At 32.8% G+C, this 22,873-nt stretch overlaps 1 protein-coding gene, 1 long non-coding RNA gene and 1 pseudogene across 2 annotated transcripts; 1 reads left to right on the forward strand and 2 right to left on the reverse strand.

Annotated features, from left to right (window-relative positions):
• Window positions 1-780: 780 nt before the first annotated feature.
• LOC136065240 (osmotin-like protein) lies at window positions 781-1,867 on the forward strand (annotated as a pseudogene).
• Window positions 1,868-3,721: 1,854 nt separating this feature from the next.
• LOC136065241 (uncharacterized) lies at window positions 3,722-5,957 on the reverse strand. Its single transcript, XR_010626875.1, has 3 exons — window positions 5,749-5,957; window positions 4,366-4,899; window positions 3,722-4,072 (listed from the first exon to the last, which is right to left on the reverse strand). It is a non-coding gene; the product is annotated as an uncharacterized LOC136065241 (long non-coding RNA).
• Window positions 5,958-11,494: 5,537 nt separating this feature from the next.
• On the reverse strand, window positions 11,495-14,765 carry LOC111997483 (disease resistance protein Roq1-like). The gene is made up of 5 exons (XM_024029579.2): window positions 14,672-14,765; window positions 13,697-13,906; window positions 12,890-13,239; window positions 12,488-12,765; window positions 11,495-12,320 (listed from the first exon to the last, which is right to left on the reverse strand). Exons 1-5 carry the CDS (start codon window positions 14,763-14,765, stop codon window positions 11,495-11,497), a joined length of 1,758 nt encoding a protein of 585 aa, XP_023885347.2.
• Window positions 14,766-22,873: the final 8,108 nt, after the last annotated feature.

A 22,873-nucleotide genomic window follows, 5' to 3' on the forward strand; every position in this document is an offset into this window, starting at 1 on the left:
GGTATATGATTGAAATTGAAATATATACTAATAATTTAAAATGTTATGTAATTACTAATTAGCATTATGCAATGGAATGTGCTGGTTAATAAAAGATTATATATATAAAAACTAGAGTTGATATTTCAATGACGTATGATTGAAATTGAATAACAGATCATACCCAAAACAAAAAAAAAAAAAAAGACCCACAAAAACACAAAAAGAAATTGAATAACAGATATAATAGGTCATAAATTTGTATAAACATACCAAATCCCCCCTCGAAGTTTATCAAAACAATATCCCTCCTCAAATATATGTATAAACTACACTTATCTCTGAGGGTTTTATAAATGTGATAAATAAGTCCATACTTGGATTTCTTAATAGAATATTCAATTTTTCTGAAAAAATATTCCTATCAAAACAATGGAGTATGGATAGTGGCTGTTCTAAGAATTTTTTTTAGGGTGGTCGCTAAAATATTTAAATTAGACAAAATTTAATAAAGCGATAACTTTAATATTTGCTACAATTGCGAGCCGAGTCATTAAGAAGAGAAAAATTGTTGCGATTGCAAAGCCAAAAAGAGTATAATTGTCGTCACCATAAAAAAGAACTTACAACTACAATATTTTTCTTAGTACCATTTTTTAAGGAAAAATGAAATTATAGATTATTTTATTGAATAGGGTGAACGACCTACAAATTTGAATGGTTAGCAATTTTTATCCTTTTGTTTTATTATAGACTTTTTTTGAATAATTTGTTGGCGAAAAGCACATTTTCGTCCCTACATTTTCACCCGATTTCTATTTTGGTCCCTAAATTTTTTTTTTACCGCTTTTAGTCCCTATCCTGGAAAACGCGTCTCGTTTTTGTCCCTGCCGTTACATTAGAAACGGAAATTGCACAGGTGGCAAACGGAAGATGACGTGGCCATTAAAATAATAATAAAAAATATTATTTGACATTAAAAAATGCCACGTCAGCACCTAAATTAAAAAAAAATTAATTTATTAATTTTAACTAAAGAAAAAAAAATTAAAAACATTTTACATGTTCTTTGGAAGAACTTGTTTTATTTTCTTTTCTTTGTCTTTCTTGTATTTTCTTTACAACCAAACACACTAAAATTCAAAACACAAACTCAGATTTAAGAACACAAACCCAGAAATTAAAAAAAAAAAAAAAAAAAAAACCCAACCAAACCCTTCACTCTATCCATCACTCTCTCTCTCTCTCACACACACACACACAGAGCTTCTGAAAATGGCTTCCAGTTCCTTTGTCTTTCTCACTGCCACATTTCTTATCCTGTGCACCCTCACCAAAGCCACGAAACCAGGCCTCGTTCTAACCCTCGTTAACAACTGCCCCTTCACCGTCTGGCCAGCCATCCAGCCCGACTCCGGCAACCCCGTCCTCGAGCGCGGCGACTTCGCTCTCAACACTCGCACCCATCGCTCCTTCCCCGCCCCGACTCAACACTGGTCGGGTCGGATCTGGGCCCGTACCGGCTGCACCTACGCCAAAAACCGCTTCTCCTGCGCTACCGGCGACTGCAGCAACCGTCTCGAGTGCAACGGCTTGGGCGGCGCCACCCCAACCACTTTAGCTCAGTTCAGTCTCCACAATGGCCACACTGACCTCTCCTCCTACACTGTTAGCCTCGTTGACAGCTTTAACGTCCCATGACTGTGACCCCACATCAGGGTAAAGGCCAGTGCCTGTGGTTGGCTGCCGTGCCAATCTGCTCGCCACCTGTCCTGACAAACTCCAGCTCCGGTCACCGCCGGGTCACGGTCCAGTTGTTGCTTGTAAGAGTGGGTGTCAAGCGTTTGCTACCGATGAACTGTTTGTAGGTTATTTCTGCATTTTTTGAGTGATTGATTTGCTGGGTTTTGGTGTTTTGATGATCGCTGACTTTTGTGTTTCCAAGTTGGAGCTGATTTTGTGTTTCTAATTTGGATTGGTGGGTTTCCAACTTGGAGATTGGTGTTGATTTTGTGAACAAAGAGGATGCAAATCTATTGATTTTGATTGGTGTGCGTTGGGTTCAAATTTCTGGGTTCAAAATTATGGGTTCGATTTCTGGGTTAGGTTTTTAGTTTCAATTTCAGATTATCGATTTGTTGATGTGATTATTGTTTGATTTGAGTTTTGAATTTTAGTGTGTTTGGTTGTAAAGAAAATACAAGAAAGAAAAAGAAAATAAAATAAAACAAGTTCTTCCAAAGAACATGTAAAATCATGTTCTGGGAAAGATCACAAAGAACATGAACATGTTCTTCCAAAAAATTAACGAAAAGAAAAGTATGTAAATTTGGTTTGTTGTTTTCTCATTTTCTGTTTTTAATTTTTTTTAGTTTTTAATTTTTTTTCTTTAGTTAAAATTAATAAATTAATTTTTTTTAATTTAGGTGCTGACGTGGCATTTTTTAATGTCAAATAATATTTTTTATTATTATTTAATGGCCACGTCATCTTCCGTTTGCCACCTGTGCAATTTCCGTTTCTAATGTAACGGCAGGGACAAAAATGAGACGCGTTTTCCAGGATAGGGACTAAAAGCGGTAAAAAAAAAATTTAGGGACCAAAATAGAAATCGCGTGAAAATGTAGGGACGAAAATGTGCTTTTTGCCAAAAAATATTAAATGAAAGTATGAGTATACAAGATGTTGACGAGGGAGTTTTCGTGATCAAGAATAGATTACGTCATAAAAGAATTCTTCTTGTTCTTGATGACTAAAGAATTGACCAGTTGAAAATGTTGGAAGCGTAATTGGTTTGGTTCGGGTAGTAGAGTTATCATAACAACAAGGGATAAGCATTTACTACGTATACTTGAAGTAGATGAAATATTCGAAGTTGAAGGATTAAGTGATGGTGAAGCTCTTAATCTTTTGAGTTTAAAAGCTTTAAAAAGGTCATCCTCCAAAGATTATCTAGGCTATCTAAGATGTTGTACAATATACTAAAGGCTTCCTTTAGCTATTGAGATTTTGGGTTCTTTTTTGTTTAGTAGAAGCATCAATCAATGGAAAAGTACATTGCTTTGGATTAAAGAATTTCCTGAACATGCAATTCTCCATGCACTTAGAATAAGTTATGATGGACTGCACGAAATAGAGAAAAAAATATTCCTATATATTGCATTTTTCTTTTCTTGATGATAAAATCAATTAGCAGTTGAAATTAGTTGTTGGGAAGCCTTTGGTTTGGTTGGTAGTAGGAGTTATGATAACTCAAGGAATAAATGCATTAACTTACGTATACTTAAGTAGAGGAAATTATCCAAGTGAAGGATTTAAGTGATGGTGAGCCTGGAAATCTTTTGAGTTTAAAAGCTTTTAAAAGAACATGTAAAATCATGTTCTGGGAAAGATCACAAAGAACATGAACATGTTCTTCCAAAAAATTAACGAAAAGAAAAGTATGTAAATTTGGTTTGTTGTTTTCTCATTTTCTGTTTTTAATTTGTTTTTAGTTTTTAATTTTTTTTTCTTTAGTTAAAATTAATAAATTAATTTTTTTTAATTTAGGTGCTGACGTGGCATTTTTTAATGTCAAATAATATTTTTTATTATTATTTTAATGGCCACGTCATCTTCCGTTTGCCACCTGTGCAATTTCCGTTTCTAATGTAACGGCAGAGACAAAAACGAGACGCGTTTTCCAGGATAGGGACTAAAAGCGGTAAAAAAAAAATTTAGGGACCAAAATAGAAATTGCGTGAAAATGTAAGGACGAAAATGTGATTTTCGCCATATTTTTTTAATAAGTTGTTGTTGCAATGGAATTAAACCATATTTTTCACAAACCTCCCTGACATTAGAGAGAAAGCAACAACCTTCAAACTTTTTCGAAACCATATGAAAAACAACTCTAGAAAGAGTTGTTTTACCTATTCCCCCCATCCCCCAAACCCCTATAATGCGAACATCATCAGACCCTATAGCCAAACATGACTCCAATTCCTTCACTCGAGATTCTATTCCTACTAGGTCTTCAATATCTTCTGTGAATTCATAACTCAATTTTTGCCATAACTCCCCCACAATATTTTGGATAAGTTGTGCCTCAGACCTGCAATGAAGAGAGAATGATATCTAGTGAGTACCACGCACAAATAGGACCAAAAAAGAAAGTAGACATCCAATGTTCTATTATGTTGGTTAAACCAAGAAAAAGTAAATAACTTGGTGCAAGAGAAAGTTGAAAGAAATACAAAATGTAAATTAGTTAGATCAAGTAAAATAAAAATGAAGTGTGAACATCTATGTTGCTTTACTTAAAGTTCAAAACAAGGCTTAAGATAAGAAGAGTATTTATTTGAAGTTTGAACATCTAAAAGCAAGTAATATGTTAAATTGGATTACCTATCCTGTAGGTGCCACCCTTTGAGATTTGCCACTTTTTCTAAAGCAGCTTTCCATGTTTGCACTTTCTCTATATCGTCCTTGAAGCGTTCTTCATGTTTAAAAAAGGTTTCGGCAAAGGTGCCTGTTTGTTTTCGTACATCAGATGGGTCCAACTTATAAAATATTGGCAAAACAGTCGTCTCTTTCAAGCATCCAATTATCTTTGAAAGTTCATCCAAGCACCATGTTGATGATGCAAAGTTTCTTGAGAGAATGACAATTGCAAATCTCGATTCTTTTATTGCTTTCAAAAGCTCCGGTGAAATAGATTTTCCTATCTCAAGATTTTCCTCATCTCTAAAGGTAACTATGCCCCTTTCTGTCAAAGCAACATATAGATGATCTGTAAAACTAGTGCGGGTGTCCTCACCTCTAAAACTAAGAAAGACATCATATTTCCATCGAGGTATTGAAGATGAAAATGATGACGAAGAGGAGGCCTTCTGAGAGCTAATGGAAGACATTGGAGATATGTTGGCGGCAAGTATTAAACTACAATAAAGAAAAATAAATAAATAAATAAAAGAGGTAGTTTTCAATTAAAATTTACATAAAAAGTAAAAGAAAAAAAATTAGAGAAAAAAGGAATGATTTGATATGGATATTTTATTTTAAGGAGGGAGTGAAAGGATAGAATAAAAGAGATGGACGTGTATAAAGTGAAAGCTTATGGATTTGAGAAATGAATTTGCAGTAGTGATTGTAAAGCTCAAAAATATCTTAGAAACAACACATGATTCAATTCCTATTATATAATTGCTTTTTTAATAAAGGAATGACTATTATTTTTTCTTTTGTTTGTGAGTATGTGAAAGAGAGACAAAAGACATTAATAAAATAAACTAAGGTCACGACAATCTTTCAACTACACCCAATTTGCTAATTACCTCGCACCATTTAATTTTGTTAAAAAAATATTAGTAAGAAAAAAAACAAGCCAGCGTCAGTGATCCTAGCCTTGCTGGGCATTCACATCCTCTATTTTCAGTGAATTCAACATTTTTTTGTTTGTTTATTTTTTAAACAAAATGGATAACTCACGTTATTGTGATTATTATTTATGCAGAAATTTATTTAACTAACGTTAAATCATTAAAAAAGCATCCTCTGTGTTTGTAATTTAACAATCACAGTTCGTATAAGACTAGACAAATTCAGATACTATAAAACAAAAAGGTCAAAACCCAGGAAAAAAAATCTGTATGTTCCTCCTCCCCTTTCCCTCTGCTTTCTCATCATCCAAAAGAGAAATCGAAACATATAAATAAATATAAAAAGAATGAAAGAAAGAAATAAAACAGAGAATTCACACAAAACATTGCATAAGAGAAGAGATAGGACCTTGAGGATGCGAGTAGGCTTGAACGATTTGGTGGTAGAAAAAACTTTGTGTGTGCTCAGTTTGAGAGAGAGAAAAAAAATAGAGTGACAATAATTGAAGAGAAACACTATTATAGTTAAAGTTGGAGAGTTAAGGAAAGTTGTATGTACTATGAAGTTTCGTCATTGGAATTGCTTTTACTCGTGGGGACCGGATAATTCATCTTTGTTTGATTTTAGTTTATTGGCTTTTTTTTTTAGTTGGTAGATTCCTCTCCATTATGTTCAATAGTTTACAGATCAATCGAAAAGAAGGGGAAAAAAGAGAGAGAGTACTTTGCCCAGTGTAATGATGTAAATAGGAAACACCATGTGAGTCATCCACCATTATTAAGCTCACTTTTCTTGACTTCTGCACGTCTTATTTTTACCGTTCAACTATGCTTTTAAAAAGCTGGTGGCACTTTTTTTTTGGTTTTTTTGTTGTTGTTGTTGTTGTTGTTTTAGAAACAAACACACACAAGATAGAGGAACAGAAAATTTTAATACAAAAACACATTATAATTCTACTCAAAAGTCATGATAATTTTGAAGGGAGGTGGAGCAAGTTATACTACACACAACACACTCTCTTAAGTAATGTAGAATAATTATCTTTTTTTTTTTTTGAGAAACAAACACACACACACAAGGGAGAGGAAAGAAGGTTCTAACACAAAAATACACCATAACTCCACTCAAAAGCCATGGTAACTTTTAAGGGAGGGTGATGCAAGTTATACTACACACAACACACTCTCTTAAGTAATGTGGGACAATTACCTATTATTTTTTTTTTAGAAACAAAAACACACACACAAGGGAGAGGAAAATGAGTTCTAATACAAAGGGCACACCACAACTCTACTAAAAAACTATGGTAACTTTTAAGGGAGGGTACGACAAGTTATATTACACACAACACACTTTCTTAAGTAACGTGGGACAATTTTATTTTAGTAGGCACTTGGAAATGCTTTAGTAGCCAAATTTATTTTATTTTCTTTACTTGATAGTTGATAGCCACATTTTTCCTTTTAGGTTCGGCATGTTATAGGCTTGGTATTTCCATGGAATCTTTGAGAAAATTTCCAGTCACTGTAGTTCCTAATCATCCCCAAAATCATTCATCGGACCCATACATTGTCTTACTCGCTGGGCTTGTCTAGGCCCAAATGTGACTATCCCAAACACAGTTGAGACCCAATTGTACAAGAAGTTTGCCCCCAATGACCCTGCAAGTGAACATTTTAAATAGAAAGAGGACACGTAAGGCCCTTCTAACGTTTAATTAAAGTTGGGCCAATGAAATGACAATATACATCTATCTTTCCCTCTTATAAGAAGATATACTATGCATCGAATGCATGCATTGCCCCTTTTACATTGAAGTGGGACGATACATGCACCCGATACATAGTCTAATTCCACCTCCTCTTCAACCCCTAACTACATGGTAGAAAACAAAAATAAGAACTTTGTTTATCCACTAAACCATATAATTACAATATAATTATCCTAAATCTATAGGTATTTCATAGGAAAAAATTGCTAAAACCATAACAAATTGCACTAGTTTTGCTACAACTCACCACATATCATTACAATATAATTATCCTAAATCCATAGGTATTCCATAGGAAAAAAAATACTAGAGCAACAACTTTTTGCCATGTGGCAAGTTGTGCCGGAAGTTGTGTAATTTGTTGCGATAAGTGGACTTGAATAAATAGAAATCTTAACCATAAAATTGATAAAATGAAGAGAATTCTATTATGAGACGCATTAGAATTCAATGGACTTAAATAAATTTTTTCCTCTAAAAAAACATGAATAAAAAATTAGCTCAGAATTAATCCACTTAGTTAAAATTATTGTTTACTCTTTTTTCTTTTTTCTTTTTTCATCTAATCTTTTGACTTTCTTCATAAGGGTTTTAGGTTCAAATTCCGAAAAAAACCTCATGAATAAAATCCTCTACATTTCATTAAGTGGCTCATTAACTAATTATTAATACAATTTGATAATATTTATAAAATATTTTATCTATTTTGCTTAAAATTTTCAATTAATTCGAGGATATATTACTAGTAGTGTTTAGTTTACTCAACTCAACTGCCAAGAGCTAGTATTTTCAACAGATACCTTAAAATCTTTCTTCTCTCATTATAACTATTGAAATTATATATTTTTTTAAAAAAATTGTTTACTCAAATGGACACTTATAAAAACACCACTAATCTAATGCTTCAAAAAAAAAAAAAAAAAAAAAAACCCACTAATCTACTATTGATTGTCACATAAACCACCAAATCCACCGTCAAATATTCAAAATGACACATATACCCATTTTGTTAGTCTAAAATTACCACCAAAAAAAAGAAAAATAGTACGGAGTAGCTCTATTTCCACTCTTTCATTTTTTGATATTTCCAGAGCTCAAAGAAATCAGCTTGATCCCTTAATTTTCAATCGTACACTCATATAGAAATTACAGGTATTAATTATTTTATTTAATCTTTTCATTTTTGTATATTTTTTTAAATAAAAATTTTGGTAGAATTTAGTTTTTTTTTGTTCACGTTAAATTTGGCTACCTAGAAAACCAAAGAAAATTAAATAATTGAAAAGGAAAAATAAAGTGTTTGATTTTAAATTTTGTGCCTTTAGTTTATTTTTTCGTTGTTTTTTGAAAGAATGAGAAACTAAGAGTTAATCATGATCGTGTTAATAGGTGTTGTATTGGCGATTAAACAGTGCATTTTAGTTGAATTTGTTGTGTAGATCTTGGAAGTAGTGTGTTTGTACGTGCAAATTGGAGTTGCATTAGAATGTGTTTGGTAGCTGAGAAAAGCAATGAAAGTGACTAATATAAAGGAAAAGAATTGATTTGAGGAGTTTGGTTGTTTTCTCTATTTGCTGATTTGGTTTTGTGATTTCAATGGTGCTTGGCTTTTGTTTTTGTGATTTGATTCCATTCTTGAGCTTATTTTCTGTGATATGGATATTCGTTTCATTGTTCAGGTTTTGTTGGTTTCCTTACTCTCTGTTTGGTAGCCAAGAAATTTGAGGAAAAGAGAAGGAACGTAAAAGAATTGAATTGAGGAAAGAACCTTACTATTTGACCTGTTTGGTTTTGTGATGTAAGTAGAATGAAAAGGATAGAAATGTGAATATAATCTTATTGGCTTCATTATTATCGGTTTGGTTGCTGAGAAAGTTGAGGAAAATAGAAGGAAAGTCAAAGAATTGAATTGAATCTTAGTTTGAGTTGTTTGGCTTTGTATGTATGTTAAATGAAAAGGAGAATAAGTTTATATATTGGTTAGCTAAATGATTAGAATAGGCTCACTAATCACTATTGTGAATTTTCATTTGAATTGCAATGAGGTTGCTCATATTTATAAGTATTTTTAGTTTATTTAAAATTCATGCTCATTGGTCTTAAAAATTGGTTGATCCCCAAGTAGAAAACTTGTATTGAAAATCCTTTAGCGTAAGTTTTGTAGCTAAAAATATGGAGGAAATATATATAATATAGAAATGTGAATCTTAGAATCTTATTTTAGCTGTTTTTGTTTCCCGAGGACTGAAAAATAACTAAATACATAAATTAAGTGCTTAATGTGGAAGCACCATAACCTAACATGAAATTGGATGGTTCACTTGTTCTGCAATTGATTGAAACTTTTCTTAAATTTTGTTCTTACTTCTTACTTTTCTGTTGAAGACTTTTTTTTTTTTTTTTGGATGAACAAAAGGCAGTTGAAGACATTATTGCTGATTTTAGAGGTAACCATTTGTAAAAAATGAGATGTAACCGTTTTTAAAAAATGAATAATAATAACTGAGGATTGAAAGAATTCAAAATTCTTGACTTTGCAAATGGATTCGTGTCATGAGCTATATAAGGGTTTCAATAAGTTCACTAATGACTCTTCCCCCCTCTAAGCACAAATTATATTTCTCAATACATTATCTAGTGTTATGAATTCTCCACTGCTGTTTACGTTCCTCAGCTGAAACCAAAAGCTCATGTTAACATAGCAAAAATTCACTACTGTATGCTTGAAAAGGCTAGATGGTTTTCCCTTAGATCCTTATTAAATTAGAACTCATTATGTAATTTTCATCATTGCATTAACAAACAAGAGAAGCTATTCTAAACTTCATTTCTCTTCTTATCATTACCCTTCTAACCCATTTGAGCAAAGTCTTTCTATTGGAAATTTAGATAACGTGACTCAAAAGACACATCTTGTCTACGCACAACAAAAAAAAAAGTATACAGGAGTTACTGCTAGAGCCATTAGATGGTTAAGTCAATTACTCTTTTTTGCTTTAATAGGAGAAATGAAAAGGAATCACGCAAAGAAACAAATCTCTTATGTAATGTCCTAAAATGTTAACGATTGCACGCAGACATTTGCCCAAGGCATCAATTAGAATATGGGAAAACTTTAATTCTAGATGTAATACAACAATGATAGCAAGTAAAACAGGAGTGCTTCTACATAATTAAGGTGTCATCAATGCTTCCATGTTCATAGCATCCATGTTCTTTTAAACTCGATCAAGGTCTCATCAATGCTTCTACACAAGCATTACATAGGTGATAGGACAATGATGTGGATGATGATTACCTTGCATTGCATAAAAAAATCTGCACACAACTAAGGCTATTTAGTCCTACTTACTATTCAATATTCTATTATGGTAAATCACTGATACGTCATGGAATGTCTAGCAATCGAGCAATATATAGTCATTCAAAACATGTTGTGGTGACAAATAAATCAAAATTAAACGTTTTTAGCAAAAAAGATTGTCTCCGGTAAGAGCTTTTTATTCAGTTGTTTATCACACATCTGTTTACATATAGTTACAAACTTAGCTTCCTAATTATGATAGCTTAAGCAAATTACCAAAACCACTACTGATGCCGATATTGATCCTTTTCAGTTGACCCACGAATCAATTATGAAGAATGTAGATCATATTTGGATATATCAAGAACCCTTTTAAATTATTTGGTCAATGATGCTCTTGTTGGAATAAGTGCCAATAACGAAGCTAAGCTACACCTAGCAATATATGCCAAAAGATAAAGTAACAATTAGCAAAACTAAGATTAACAAATGACTTACAGGTAATCAAGAGAAAAAATGAGAATTAATTTGGATTCATTGACTTACAGAGTATTTGAACCCATTTTCCAATTCCATCTAGATTCCAGCTAATCACTTATCTCCATGCCACATTCAAAGTACTTTTCACAATCAGAGTCACCATGGGGCATAAATTCTGCGAGCCTTTCAATCCTGTTTGGGTGTGCCACATCACCATCGTAATCGTCACAAATTTGCTTTGCTTTTTTACCTTCCGGTACCACTGCCGAATTGTTGAAATTATGATGGAGAACATCCAGGTCCTCATAAGGAATGATGCTGGTGTTGCTACTTTGAGCCATAGTTTGGTCGAGTTCTTCTATGTCTTTCTTGTATACCATTCAGAGCCCACATTTCTTCACCTCCACATTTGAACCATGGGTTTCAATTTTAATGCCAATCTGGCTCAATTCATTCGCTTCACATTTGTTCAGTAATTTTATGTCCTCCTCCTCATAGTATTGAGGAAGAAAATAACATAGCCAAATATGATCTGGTACCGTTTCCAGTGAGGTACAACCATTTCTCGAAATACTTATGATACTTAATGGAAGCTTTGGCTATGATCGAAGACTTGTGCAATTCTTCAAATTCATTGTTCTCAATTTGCATAGTTGACTAATGCTGTCAGGAAGGTAAACAAAACTATTTCCACTTAGATATATTTCTTCTAAAGAGAATAAGCAACCAATATCATCGGGGATTACCCTGAGATTGCAGTCTTCTAGTTTCAATTCAATCAAAGAACACAAACCCAATAGAGAAGACAATCCTACAAGATTTGCAATTTTTGGCCTTGAAGAAAAAGGGAGGAGATCATACCAAGATGTAGAATCAAATGATGATAACCCCTTACATCCATTCAAAGATAGCACTTTAAGATTTTTTAAGAGACCAATGGAAGAAGGCACCTCTCTTATAGCAGTTCCACTAACATCCAGCTCCTCTACACTTTCAGCATTCCCCACATTCTCAGGCAGTCTCTCAAGTTTTGAGCATCCTGAAATATTCAAGCCTTTAAGCAACTTCAAATTAAAAATGCTACTTGGCTGACATGTAAGACTTTTGCAATCTCTTATATCCAATAAAACAAGGCCAGTCAAATGCCCAATTGATGTGGGCAATTTAGTAATAGCAGTTCCACCCAAAGAAAGCTTCAATACATGTTGCATGTTTTCTCCAAATTCTGGAATCTTTTTCAGTTTTGAGCAACCAGAAAGAATAAGAACCTTAAGAGACTCCATTTCAAACTTGTTCGGAAGAGTTTTCAAGTTTTTGCATCCTTTAAGATCAAGAAGAATAAGCCTTTTAAGAAATCCGATTGAAGGGTGAATTTCACGTAAATTTAAACAATCTTTAAGAACCATTTTCTCAAGATTTGGGACTCTGATCAAATCAGGGGTTCCTTTAAGGTATGGAGACTCTTTCATTTGGATGATTTTCAACTTCTTAAAAGACTATTAAAAGCAACCTAAAAAAGAACGATTAGCTTCAACAAATCCTACAGTTTAATGGAACTTAAATATAAATAAGTACAAGGATGCTTAAATTACCTTTGCTCCTTTCCAAAGTTGCTTAATATGCAGCTACCACACATGTAAAGTTCAACAAGCTCATTTGATTGGAAGTTTAATGGCAAAGATTTTGAAGGGTATCTACTCCACTCAAGAAATCTTAAGCTAATAGGAAGACGCTTAGGTTCATGGAGAAGTTGAACATTACTAATTATGAGCAATTTAAGATGATGCATCTTTGAAAAAGATTTAGGATTCCAATTTGCCTCTTTTGATTCAGGCAACTTAAGGACTCTGCCTTGAATTGCTTCTGTTCCCTAATAATCATGAACAAAATGGATTAGTGAATTGCAAAACATATAATTACCAAAGCTACACTAAGTTGAACTTTTTTAATAATATGATAGGATATATGCTCAAGTTTTCTAAAGATCCTTTTACCATATTTTTTGTTAGCACATTGTTAATGTCTTCAAATGACCATAGAATGCTACGCTTTCCAGGCTCTTCAAGAAACTCTTCACGAATTATTTTCCTGGCCATGTCTTGTAGCAAATCATGCATCCACACTAGAAGGTCATTCATTTTTATGAGAGATTTCTCAACTAGAACCTCGAATCCAATAGCAGGGTAAAGGCCAAGATAATCTAGTTTTTTTACTACACTATTTTTGTCCTCATGATTAAAGAAACATGCAATGTAGAGAAATATTTTTTTCTCCGTTTCGTGTAGTCCATCATAACTTATTTTTAAGTGCTTGGAGAATTGCACGTTCAGGAAATTCTTTAATCCTAATTAATGTACATTTCCATTGATTGATGCTTCTATTGAACAAAAAAGAACCCAAAATCTCAATAGCTAAAGGAAGACCTTTAGTATATTGTACAACATCTTTGGATACCTCTAGATAATCTTCAGGTGGATGGTCTTTATTAAAAGGTTTCAAACTCAGAAGATAAAGAGCTTCATCATCACTCAATCCTTTAGCTTCGCATATTTCATCTACTTCAAGTATACGTAGTAAATGCTTGTCCCTTATTGTTATGATAACTCTACTACCAGAACCAAACCAATTATGCTTCCCAACTAACTTTTTTAACTAGTCTAATTGATTTACATCATCAAGAACAAGAAGAATTCTTTTATGACGGAATCTATTCTTGATCACGAAAAGTCCCTCATCAACATCTTGTACACTTGTACTTTCATTTAATATTTTTTTAATTTGTTGTTGTAGTGGAATTAAACCATCTTTTTCACAAATCTCCCTGACATTAGGGAGAAAGCAAAAAACTTCAAACTTGTTCGAAACCATATGAAAAACAACTCTAGCAAGAGTTGTTTTTCCTATTCCCCCCATCCCCCAAACCCATATAATGCGAACATTATTGGATCCTATAGCAAAACATGACTCCAATTCCTTCACTCGAGATACTATTCCTACAAGGTCTTCAGTATCTTCAAAGAATACATAACTCAATTTATGCCATAACTCTTCCACAATATTTTGGATAAGTTATGCCTCAGACCTGCAATGGAGAGAGAATGAAATCTAGTGCATACCACCATAAATTGGACCAAAATAGAAAGTAGACATCCAATGTTTTATTTTGTTGGCTAACCAAGAAAATGTAAATAACTTAGTGCAAGAAAAAATTGAAAGAAATACAAAAATGTAAATTAATTAGATCAATTCAAAATAAAAATGAAGTGTGAACATGTATGTCGCTTTACTTAAAAGTTCAAAACATGGCTTAAGATAAGAAGAGTATTTATTTGAAGTTTGAACATTTAAAAGCAAGTAATATGTCAAATTGGATTACCCATTTAGTAGGTGCCACCCTTTGAGATTTGCCACTTCTTCTAAAGAGACTCTCCATATTTGCACTTTCTCTATCTTCCTTGAGACGTTCTTTATGTTTAGAAAAGGCTTGGGCAAAGGTGCTTGTTTGTTTTTGTACATCAGATGGGTCCACATAATAAAATATTGGCAAAACAGTCATGGTCATCTCTTTCATGCATCCAATTATCTTTGTAAGTTCATCCAAGCACCATGTTGAAGACGCAAAGTTTCTTGAGAGAATGACAATTGCAAATCTCAATCCTTTTATTGCTTCCAAGAGCTCCGGTGAAATAGATTTTCCTCATCTCTAAAGATAGCTATGCCCCTTTGTTTCAAAGCAACATATAGATAGTCTGTAAAATTAGCGCGGGTGTCCTCACCTCTAAAACTAAGAAAGATATCATATTTCCACTGAGGTGTTGAAGATGAAAATGATGACGAAGAGGAGGACTTTTGAGAGCTAATGGAAGACATTGGAAATATTTTGGAGGCAAGTATTGAACTAAAATAAAGATTTAAATAAAAAGGTAGTTTTCAATTAAAATTGAAAGAAAAATCAAAAGGAAAAAAATTAGAGAAAAAAGGAATAATTTGATATGGATTTTTCATTTAAGGAGGGATTGAGAGGATAGAATAAAAGAGATGGACCTGTATAAAATGTGAAATCTTACAAATTTGAGAAATGAATTTGCAATAGTGATGGTAAAGCTAAATAACATCTTAGAAACAATACATGATTCAATTCCTATTAAATAATTGCAGAAGAAAAGGATTTGTCACTTTTAATGATTGCATGCAGTCTATGCAGACATGTGCCAAAGGCATAAACTAGTCCACAAAGGTGTGTAGATACAATTATGTTAGAAGAGTTGGCTAAAAGTAGAAACCAAAAATGTTTACGAGACTTTGAAGTAAGAGTAGCCAGGCCCCAACATCTTCAGGACTTACGCTGATGTCATGAGAGAGGAGGCGTTGAAGAGAGAGAAGGAGGAGACCTTGAAACTCATTGCTAATAAGAAGATAACGTGAGTTATTCACACAAAACCCCTTATCCTATTCACACAAAACCCCTTATCTTTTGGATAAGGGGTTTTGACATTTTATGGATCACTGCCACTAGTTTGTGGATAACTCACGTTGTTATGATTATTATTTATGTAGAAATTTATTTAAGTAACGTTAAATCATTACAAAAGCATCCTCTGTGTTTGTAATTTAACAATCACTGTTGGTATAAGACTGGAGAAATTCAGATACTATAAAACAAAAAGTCAAAACCCCGGAAAAAAATTTGTATATTCCTCTCCTTTCCCTCTGCTTTCTCATCATCCAAAAGAGAAATTGAAACATTTATAAAACAGAGAATTCACACAAAACATTGCATAAGAGAAGAGAGAGGACCTTGGGGATGCGAATTGGCTTGTGTTGAAAAAACTGGTTTTTCATCTCATCAAAACCCACAGCGGAAGCAACATAAGGATCAACTTCATTCATGTGAAATAATATAGAATATCTAGAATTTTAAAAACAAAGAATAGAAAAGTGTACCTTGATGAAGTGAAATTCAAAACAAAAGAAGTTTGAACTTGGGAAGACCTTCAATCTTCACCCTAATTTCATATATGTCCAAAATATGTGGTCTCTCAATCAGTTACGTACACACTTGTTCAAGAGAAAATGTCTTTAGAGAAAATTGTAATTTTTCTTCTAATTGTTCGTACGTACGTTTTTTAATTGTCAAAAACAATTACTTTATTTAATAACTCTTATTAAATAAATAACTGATTATTTAATTGGGCTAGTCTTTTGGGCCAGCCCAATTAGGCTTTAGTGTGTGGCTTGGGATGAAATCAAAGGGACAAATAAAACTCTAGTTCCAATGGACTTCGGGCTTATCTGTCAATTCTCGACAAGTCTAAAGTTATCATTAATTATATTTAATACCATTATATAAATATAATTGTACTCTAGACTTTATTAATAAAATTAAATTCCAAAACTTTATTATCTAAACAATTAGGGCATGTTTGGTAGACTGTAATAGGCGCTGTAATGTAATAGTTATTCTTATGGTTTAATTATTCTTTAGTTTGGTTATGTTTTTATTACAAGGAATAGTTATTCCTTATGAATAGCTATTCTTCAAAATGAGGAATAACTATTCATCTTTAAAAGGTTGTATTGGTTATTCCTTAGTAAGTGCAATAATTTCAAAACTTAATATATTTCTAAATAAACAAACTTTCTATATACATCTAACAATTATAAAAATAAAAAATCATAAAAAATAATATATATCTCTCTTAAATTTAAAAATAACAATTTTTAAGGAGATATAATTGTATGAGTAAGATATTTCCTAAAATAAATGTTAAGTTTCATTCTAATGTTATAACTCACAGCCAAACTAATGAATATGTTTAGTTATTACATAATTTACATTATAACACACTTTATTACTAATAATAAAGATTACAATTCCTACTGTAATCTCCATTCAGGGTTAATTTACATTAACCCTTCATGATAATATTCGTAGTAATACATGTTACAATTTTTGTTATTATTATTTCTCCCTAATGAAGGATATGACTTCTGAGTCTCCTAAATTATTTATTTATATTTTTAAAAGAAAAACCTCGTGATTAGCATTAATTTCAAACAAATGGTCAAAAAATGGCATCTCAATCTCAATCAAGTAAATCAACCTGCCCGTCAAATTTACAGTTAAAACTGCAAATGACAATTATACCCCGTATAACATCAATATTAATTAATTGTAGGCATCTTAAAGCATGTTTTCCCATCAAGTTTGACAGTCAAATCAAAATCACAAATAAAAAATATTCCCTTTATGATAGCTTAAGCAAATTACCAAAACCACTACTAATGCAGATATATATCTTTTTTTACTGGCCCATGAATCAATTATGAAGAATGTAGATGATATTTGGATATTTCAAGAACTCAGTAGAATTATTTGGTCAAAGAGGAAATCTTGCATATTAGCAATTACTATAAGTATTCTCATTATGGGTGTTATAAATGCCAAAATGCTATTTTTAGCAACTGAAACTACAAAAACCTACTCCATCAAAGATGTCATATGCTAAAAATTTTGACATGTTGCTACAGTGAGCTCTCAAAAATGAGAGTGCACTGTAGCAAGATGTTATAATTTTTTAATGTTTTTAATTCTCTCTCTCTCCTCATACTCAAACTCAATCTCACTCTAATCACTCTCGTTCTCTTTCTCAGACTCTCCCTTTCGTTCTTTGTCCTCTTTCTCACTCTCCCTCTCTCTTGTGAATTGATTGGTTCCTAGGTCACAGTGCGGAAGTTTGTTGGTTCAATTTGGGTGGTTGGGTAGTGGGTCATGGGTTCGATGGGGTCGTGGGGGCGATGAATCTAGCTGTTGATGTTTGTGGTGGTTGCAGGTGGATCTGGCTATCGTGGGTCCGATGGTTTGATTTTTTTTCTACTGTTGTTTGTGGTTGCAGGTGGATCTAACTGGTGGGGGTGATGGTGGGTATTGTTATGGGTATTGTAAAGTGGTGTGTTAAATGTTATAAAGTTAGGTTTTTAGATGCTAAATGCTAAAATTTTTAAAACTCTTTATGAGAATGCTCTAAGGAAGTTTTGCTCAAGCTCCAAATGCTTGAAATTTTGAACATTAACTAATTGCAATTTTATTCGAAGTTTGTTGTTTATGAGAATCACATTAACAATTTCCACAAAAATGATAATACAAATCATTATAATAAATTTTATAATTGCTATTTTATTTTATAATTGTTATTTTACTTTAAAATAATACAAATTTCGGAGCAGAGAAGAAAAAAAAAATTATAAAAATCAGCTGAACTCTTGAACAGAAAAAGAGCATTTTCTTTGGTTAAAGGTTAGTAAACAAAAGCATAAAACCTTCGAGGAAGCTAGATGCTACATCTAGCTAGACTAATAATTGTGATTGTGATCTATACATGAGTTCAATTTATTTAATATGTAGAGACAGTTAATTCAAAGGAAAGGGAAAAAAAGATAATGTACCAACCAACAAAACTTTAATTACGAAGAAAAACAGTGACTAGCAATCAAGAGAAAAAAGACAAGAAGTTCAACAATCTTCAATGATGCCCTTGATGGAATAAGTGCGAATAACGAAGCTAACTGCAACTAGCAATATACTATTTAGAATTTAGAAATAAATCGATCAAAAGTACAAGTATATGCAAAAATAAGATTAATAAAAAAGGCGAGAATTAATTTAAAAAAACAAAAGTACAAGTATATACCACTATGAAGAATGTGTGTGAGAGGTATTAATAAAACTAAGCTCACAACAAAATTCACAATAATCTCACAACTACACTCAATTTGCCAATTCCCTTGCACATGTACCATTTGATTTTAAAAAAAAGAAAAAAAGAATAAGAAGAAAAGAAGCTAGTGGGTAGCGATAGGCCCAAGTGAGGGGTTGTAGGGAAATTGGGTATTGTAAATTCGTGTGAATTTTGAGGTGATACTAGCATTGCTTGGCATTCACATCCTCTGTTTTCGGTGAAGTCAATATTTTTTTATAAAAAATGTTATGTACACAATATTATAATTATTATTTATAGACAGGAAAAAAAATAATTTAAATTGTGGATTTAAACAAAGTGTATAACTCACATTATTATAAATATTATTTTTTATGCAGAAATTTATTTAACTAAGGTTAAATCATTACAAAAACATCCTCTGTGTTTTTAGTGATCCTATCTATATACAGGAAAAACCCTTCCCCTTGTCAAAACTAAAATGATGAATCCATTTAGTTTAAGAATACAAATTATGTCAGCTTTACCACTATTCCCAAATATGCTTACAGTTAGCTTTTCACATAATATGATTATTAAGAGAAAAACGTTTGTAATTTAACAATCAAAGTTTGTATAAGAGGAGAAATTCAGATACTATAGAACAAAAAGTGAAACACAAAAGTCAAAATCCAGGAAAAAATCCAAAGAGAAATTGAAACATATAAATAAATATAAAAAAAAGAAAAGAAAGAAAGAAATAAAACAGAGAATTCACACAATACATTGCATAAGAGAAGAGAGAGGACCTTGAGGATTTGAGTAGGCTTGAACAATTGGTGGTATAAAAAAAAACTGTGTGTTGGAGGAAAACTATTATAGTTTTATGTTGGAGAGTTGAGGAAAGTTGTAGGAAGTTTCGTTATTGGAATTGTCTTTACTCGTGGGACCGGATAATTAATCAACTCCTACAAAAATCGAAGTTATTGACTAATTTAGTTTCTCTCTACCAGCTCTGCTCCATTACAACTTACTATTAATTGTTTGAAGTTCACGACTTTGTTAATACTATAGTATATACCCTTTTGCAGTGTTGGCCAGTTCCTGGTTGTTTTTATTTTTTGTGTTTTTTTTTGTTGTTGATAGTTTGTGACTTTCTTTTAAAGGATAATTTGGAAATGTAAGATCTGTGCAAGTATCCATATTTAAAAAGTCATATTTCGCTCAGTTCTTTGGTCAGGTTTGAATGAGAAGATAGAGAATAGTATAACAGCAAGGAAGTATCGATAGAGATAGAGTAGACTCTAGGAAATCATGGGGTTCACGTTGGCTAAGTTGGTCCATGAAATGCACTTTAATCCCTAAAATATACTTTTTTGTATCCTTGAAAAATTGTAATGTTTTGAGAAAGAATGACAGGGATCGATACACACACATGAATCGTTTTTTGGCACATTGAAACAAAAAGGAACAAAAACTACAGAAGAAGAAAAGAGTACAAAATTAGTGGCAGAGATTCAGAGAATGGCTCTCTCTTCATGGTTAATTGCCTCGATCCTAGAGTCCATAGACCATAAAATAGAGACAAAAGACAGCGAGAAGTACTTAATCCATGCCTGAATCGAGTAAGGTTGAATGAAATTAATATTAAGGGACACATCAAACCAGATTGCTGTAGATGTTGAGGGAAAAAAAATGGCTTAAGGTTTATCTTTCACACAAAGGACACGATTCATGAGTCCTGATATATCTTCTCAGTCCTACAAAAATGGTTCAGAGTTTAGCGTCCTCACTTAAGCTTGTGTCCGTAAGATAAATAACAGACCTGCTCGCTTGGTTTCTACAATTCCTAGCTCGCAACAGCCATTATACTTTTTCAACCAAATAAGGCACAGAGTTAGAAAGATTCCTTAAAAGCATGTCAAAAGCACAAAAGTCATATGGTAAAAACATGCATAATCAAAGAGCAATGCTATTAATATTAGCAGCTGATTTTCTCTATATCCACTCCACTCCTAAGAAATATCAAAGTTATTGGCTTTTTTCTCTCCAGGTCTCTATTTTCTACCGGAGTATGTCTTCTGTCTGCTATCACAACTTTGACCATAATTTGCCTACACGATGAGTTGTATGTGGTAGAAAAAAATATGGTAAGTCTATATGTGTCCACAATTACACCATTCATAACTTGATACATGTACAAGTTGTGACAAAATTAACAAAAATAGTTTTGGTATCGGATTTACTGAGAAATTATTAGATAGTCTCGGCTAAAAGGTCAGCATGCTGACTTTGTACTCCCAACCAATAAAAATGTGACAAGTAGGATAAAGTGTTGACATCAAATAATAGGAAACCAAGTCAAATCTCAGCCCCTAAGTTAATCCAACGGTGGAGCCACATCCTAAACCCACCCCTTTGTTTCTCAATTATTTCAAAAAGGAAACTCTCACTCTCAACACCGCCGTTGCCGCCACCACCATCACCTTTATGTGAAGCTGCGTCGTCACACCAACCACTGCCGTGGCCTCTCTCCCCAACGATTCCCTGTGCTCTCTTTCAACCCAACTGCGACGTCGCTGACGCCACTGCCGAGTAAGTTTTCTATTTCTCTCTATCTCTGTCTTTTTTTTTTTTTAATGAATTTTTTAATGAGCTCTGTTTGTTTGCAGGGAAAGCGAAGGAAAGTAAGATCTGTTTTGTGGGGTTCATGGGTTGTGTTGATCTGGTTCTCTTTCAAAAGCTATGGGATTTATGGGTTTTTCATGTTGTTTGGTTCCGTGGTCTGCTTGGCTTTGATTCTTTAGTTGTACTCTGTAGCCTATAAAAGTGCAGTCATGTATAATTTTGAATTGTAACATTGCTTTCTCTTGTAGTGATGTTTCAATTTTAAATGAAATGATTACTGTAATATTAATATATATGTATATAAGAAAAGCATAATTTATTGGAAAATAAAAAAATCCATATGATTTGCATAAGTTAAGAAAAAAGACATGAAATACAACATATAATAAAAGCATGAGTGATTTTTTTTAAGCACGATTAGCCTTGTATTATTAAGAACTATTAACTGGCAGATATAAGTGCCTGCGAGTGCTTTAGGTTCTTTTAATGGAACTCCAATTAACCCAAAGGTGAACAAATGTTAAGCAGGAAGATTGTAGGCAGAGTCCAATTAGGTCCTTCGACCTTAGCTTTCAAATTTTTAAAAAGTTCAAATTTCAAACTTGAAAGTTTAATATAAAAGGCATTGAATCTTGTTACACAGATATAGAATTACTTGAGACAACAATGTGATATAAAAGAAATGAACTTTGAGTGCATTGTCTCTTTTTAAAATGTCATAGTTGTACACACCATCTGAGAACTTACTGCGTTGTCTACAGAAGACATAGATATTGCGAATAATTAGTTCTACCAGTGCCAAATAATAGTTGAAAGAAACTAAAGGTTTTTTCTTTCATCAATATCTCTCTTTTCAACAGGTAATCATTAGGTGTACTACTATTCTGTCGCTATATTTCATCATCGCGTAATTTTTTTTTTTTGTTTTTCTGTTGAGGATTTTTTTTTTTTTTTTGGGGTGTGGGGATGTGGTTTGGGTGGTCTTCTTCTGCAATGTGAATGTTGCACATTTTCAAACAGGGTCTTGATTTTGCCAAAGATGTGCTCATAGACAGCGTTGTTTCTTCTTTTATTCCCCTTCAATGACCTGATATTAAGAAGTTTGTGAAAATCCCACTTGTTGGCAAAGTCCATATTTTTTCTTCCAAATATTACAACTTCTCATGTTGATATTGCTTCTTCATATGTTAATACTGGAGAGATAGGCATTGTCTTAGTTGCTTCGGTTGCCACTACAAATTTGAGCATGACTTGGCACTATTCTTAAAGCATTTGGTTGGTTTGATTTGCAATTATGGATAATGGTAGGCATCCGATCAAGTATACAACTAGGCTTTTTATTTGACTTCTGCTCTAATTGCAGTAAATGATTGATAAATTCCTGAATTATGGAAGATTTAGTTTTTCTTCTATTGGGTTGCCTTTGTCACAATCTATATTTAACCAAGCTTGAAATAAGGGCTGTTATGATTCCAAAAGGTGTGGGCTATGTGAGGTACTAGAAAAGTGCTTATAGCAACTATGATTCAAATTCCAATTGAATTGCTGGTCTATCTCGCTTGAAACCAAACGAATCATATAGGATTTTTGCTAGTAAATAGAGGATTGGTATTCTAGGATGTTGAAAGTTCAATATGGGTACGAAACACCCTT

The sequence above is a fragment of the Quercus suber genome, unplaced genomic scaffold (genome assembly GCF_002906115.3).
Source record: "Quercus suber isolate HL8 unplaced genomic scaffold, Cork oak 2.0 scaffold_896, whole genome shotgun sequence".
Classification (NCBI taxonomy): domain Eukaryota; kingdom Viridiplantae; phylum Streptophyta; class Magnoliopsida; order Fagales; family Fagaceae; genus Quercus; species Quercus suber.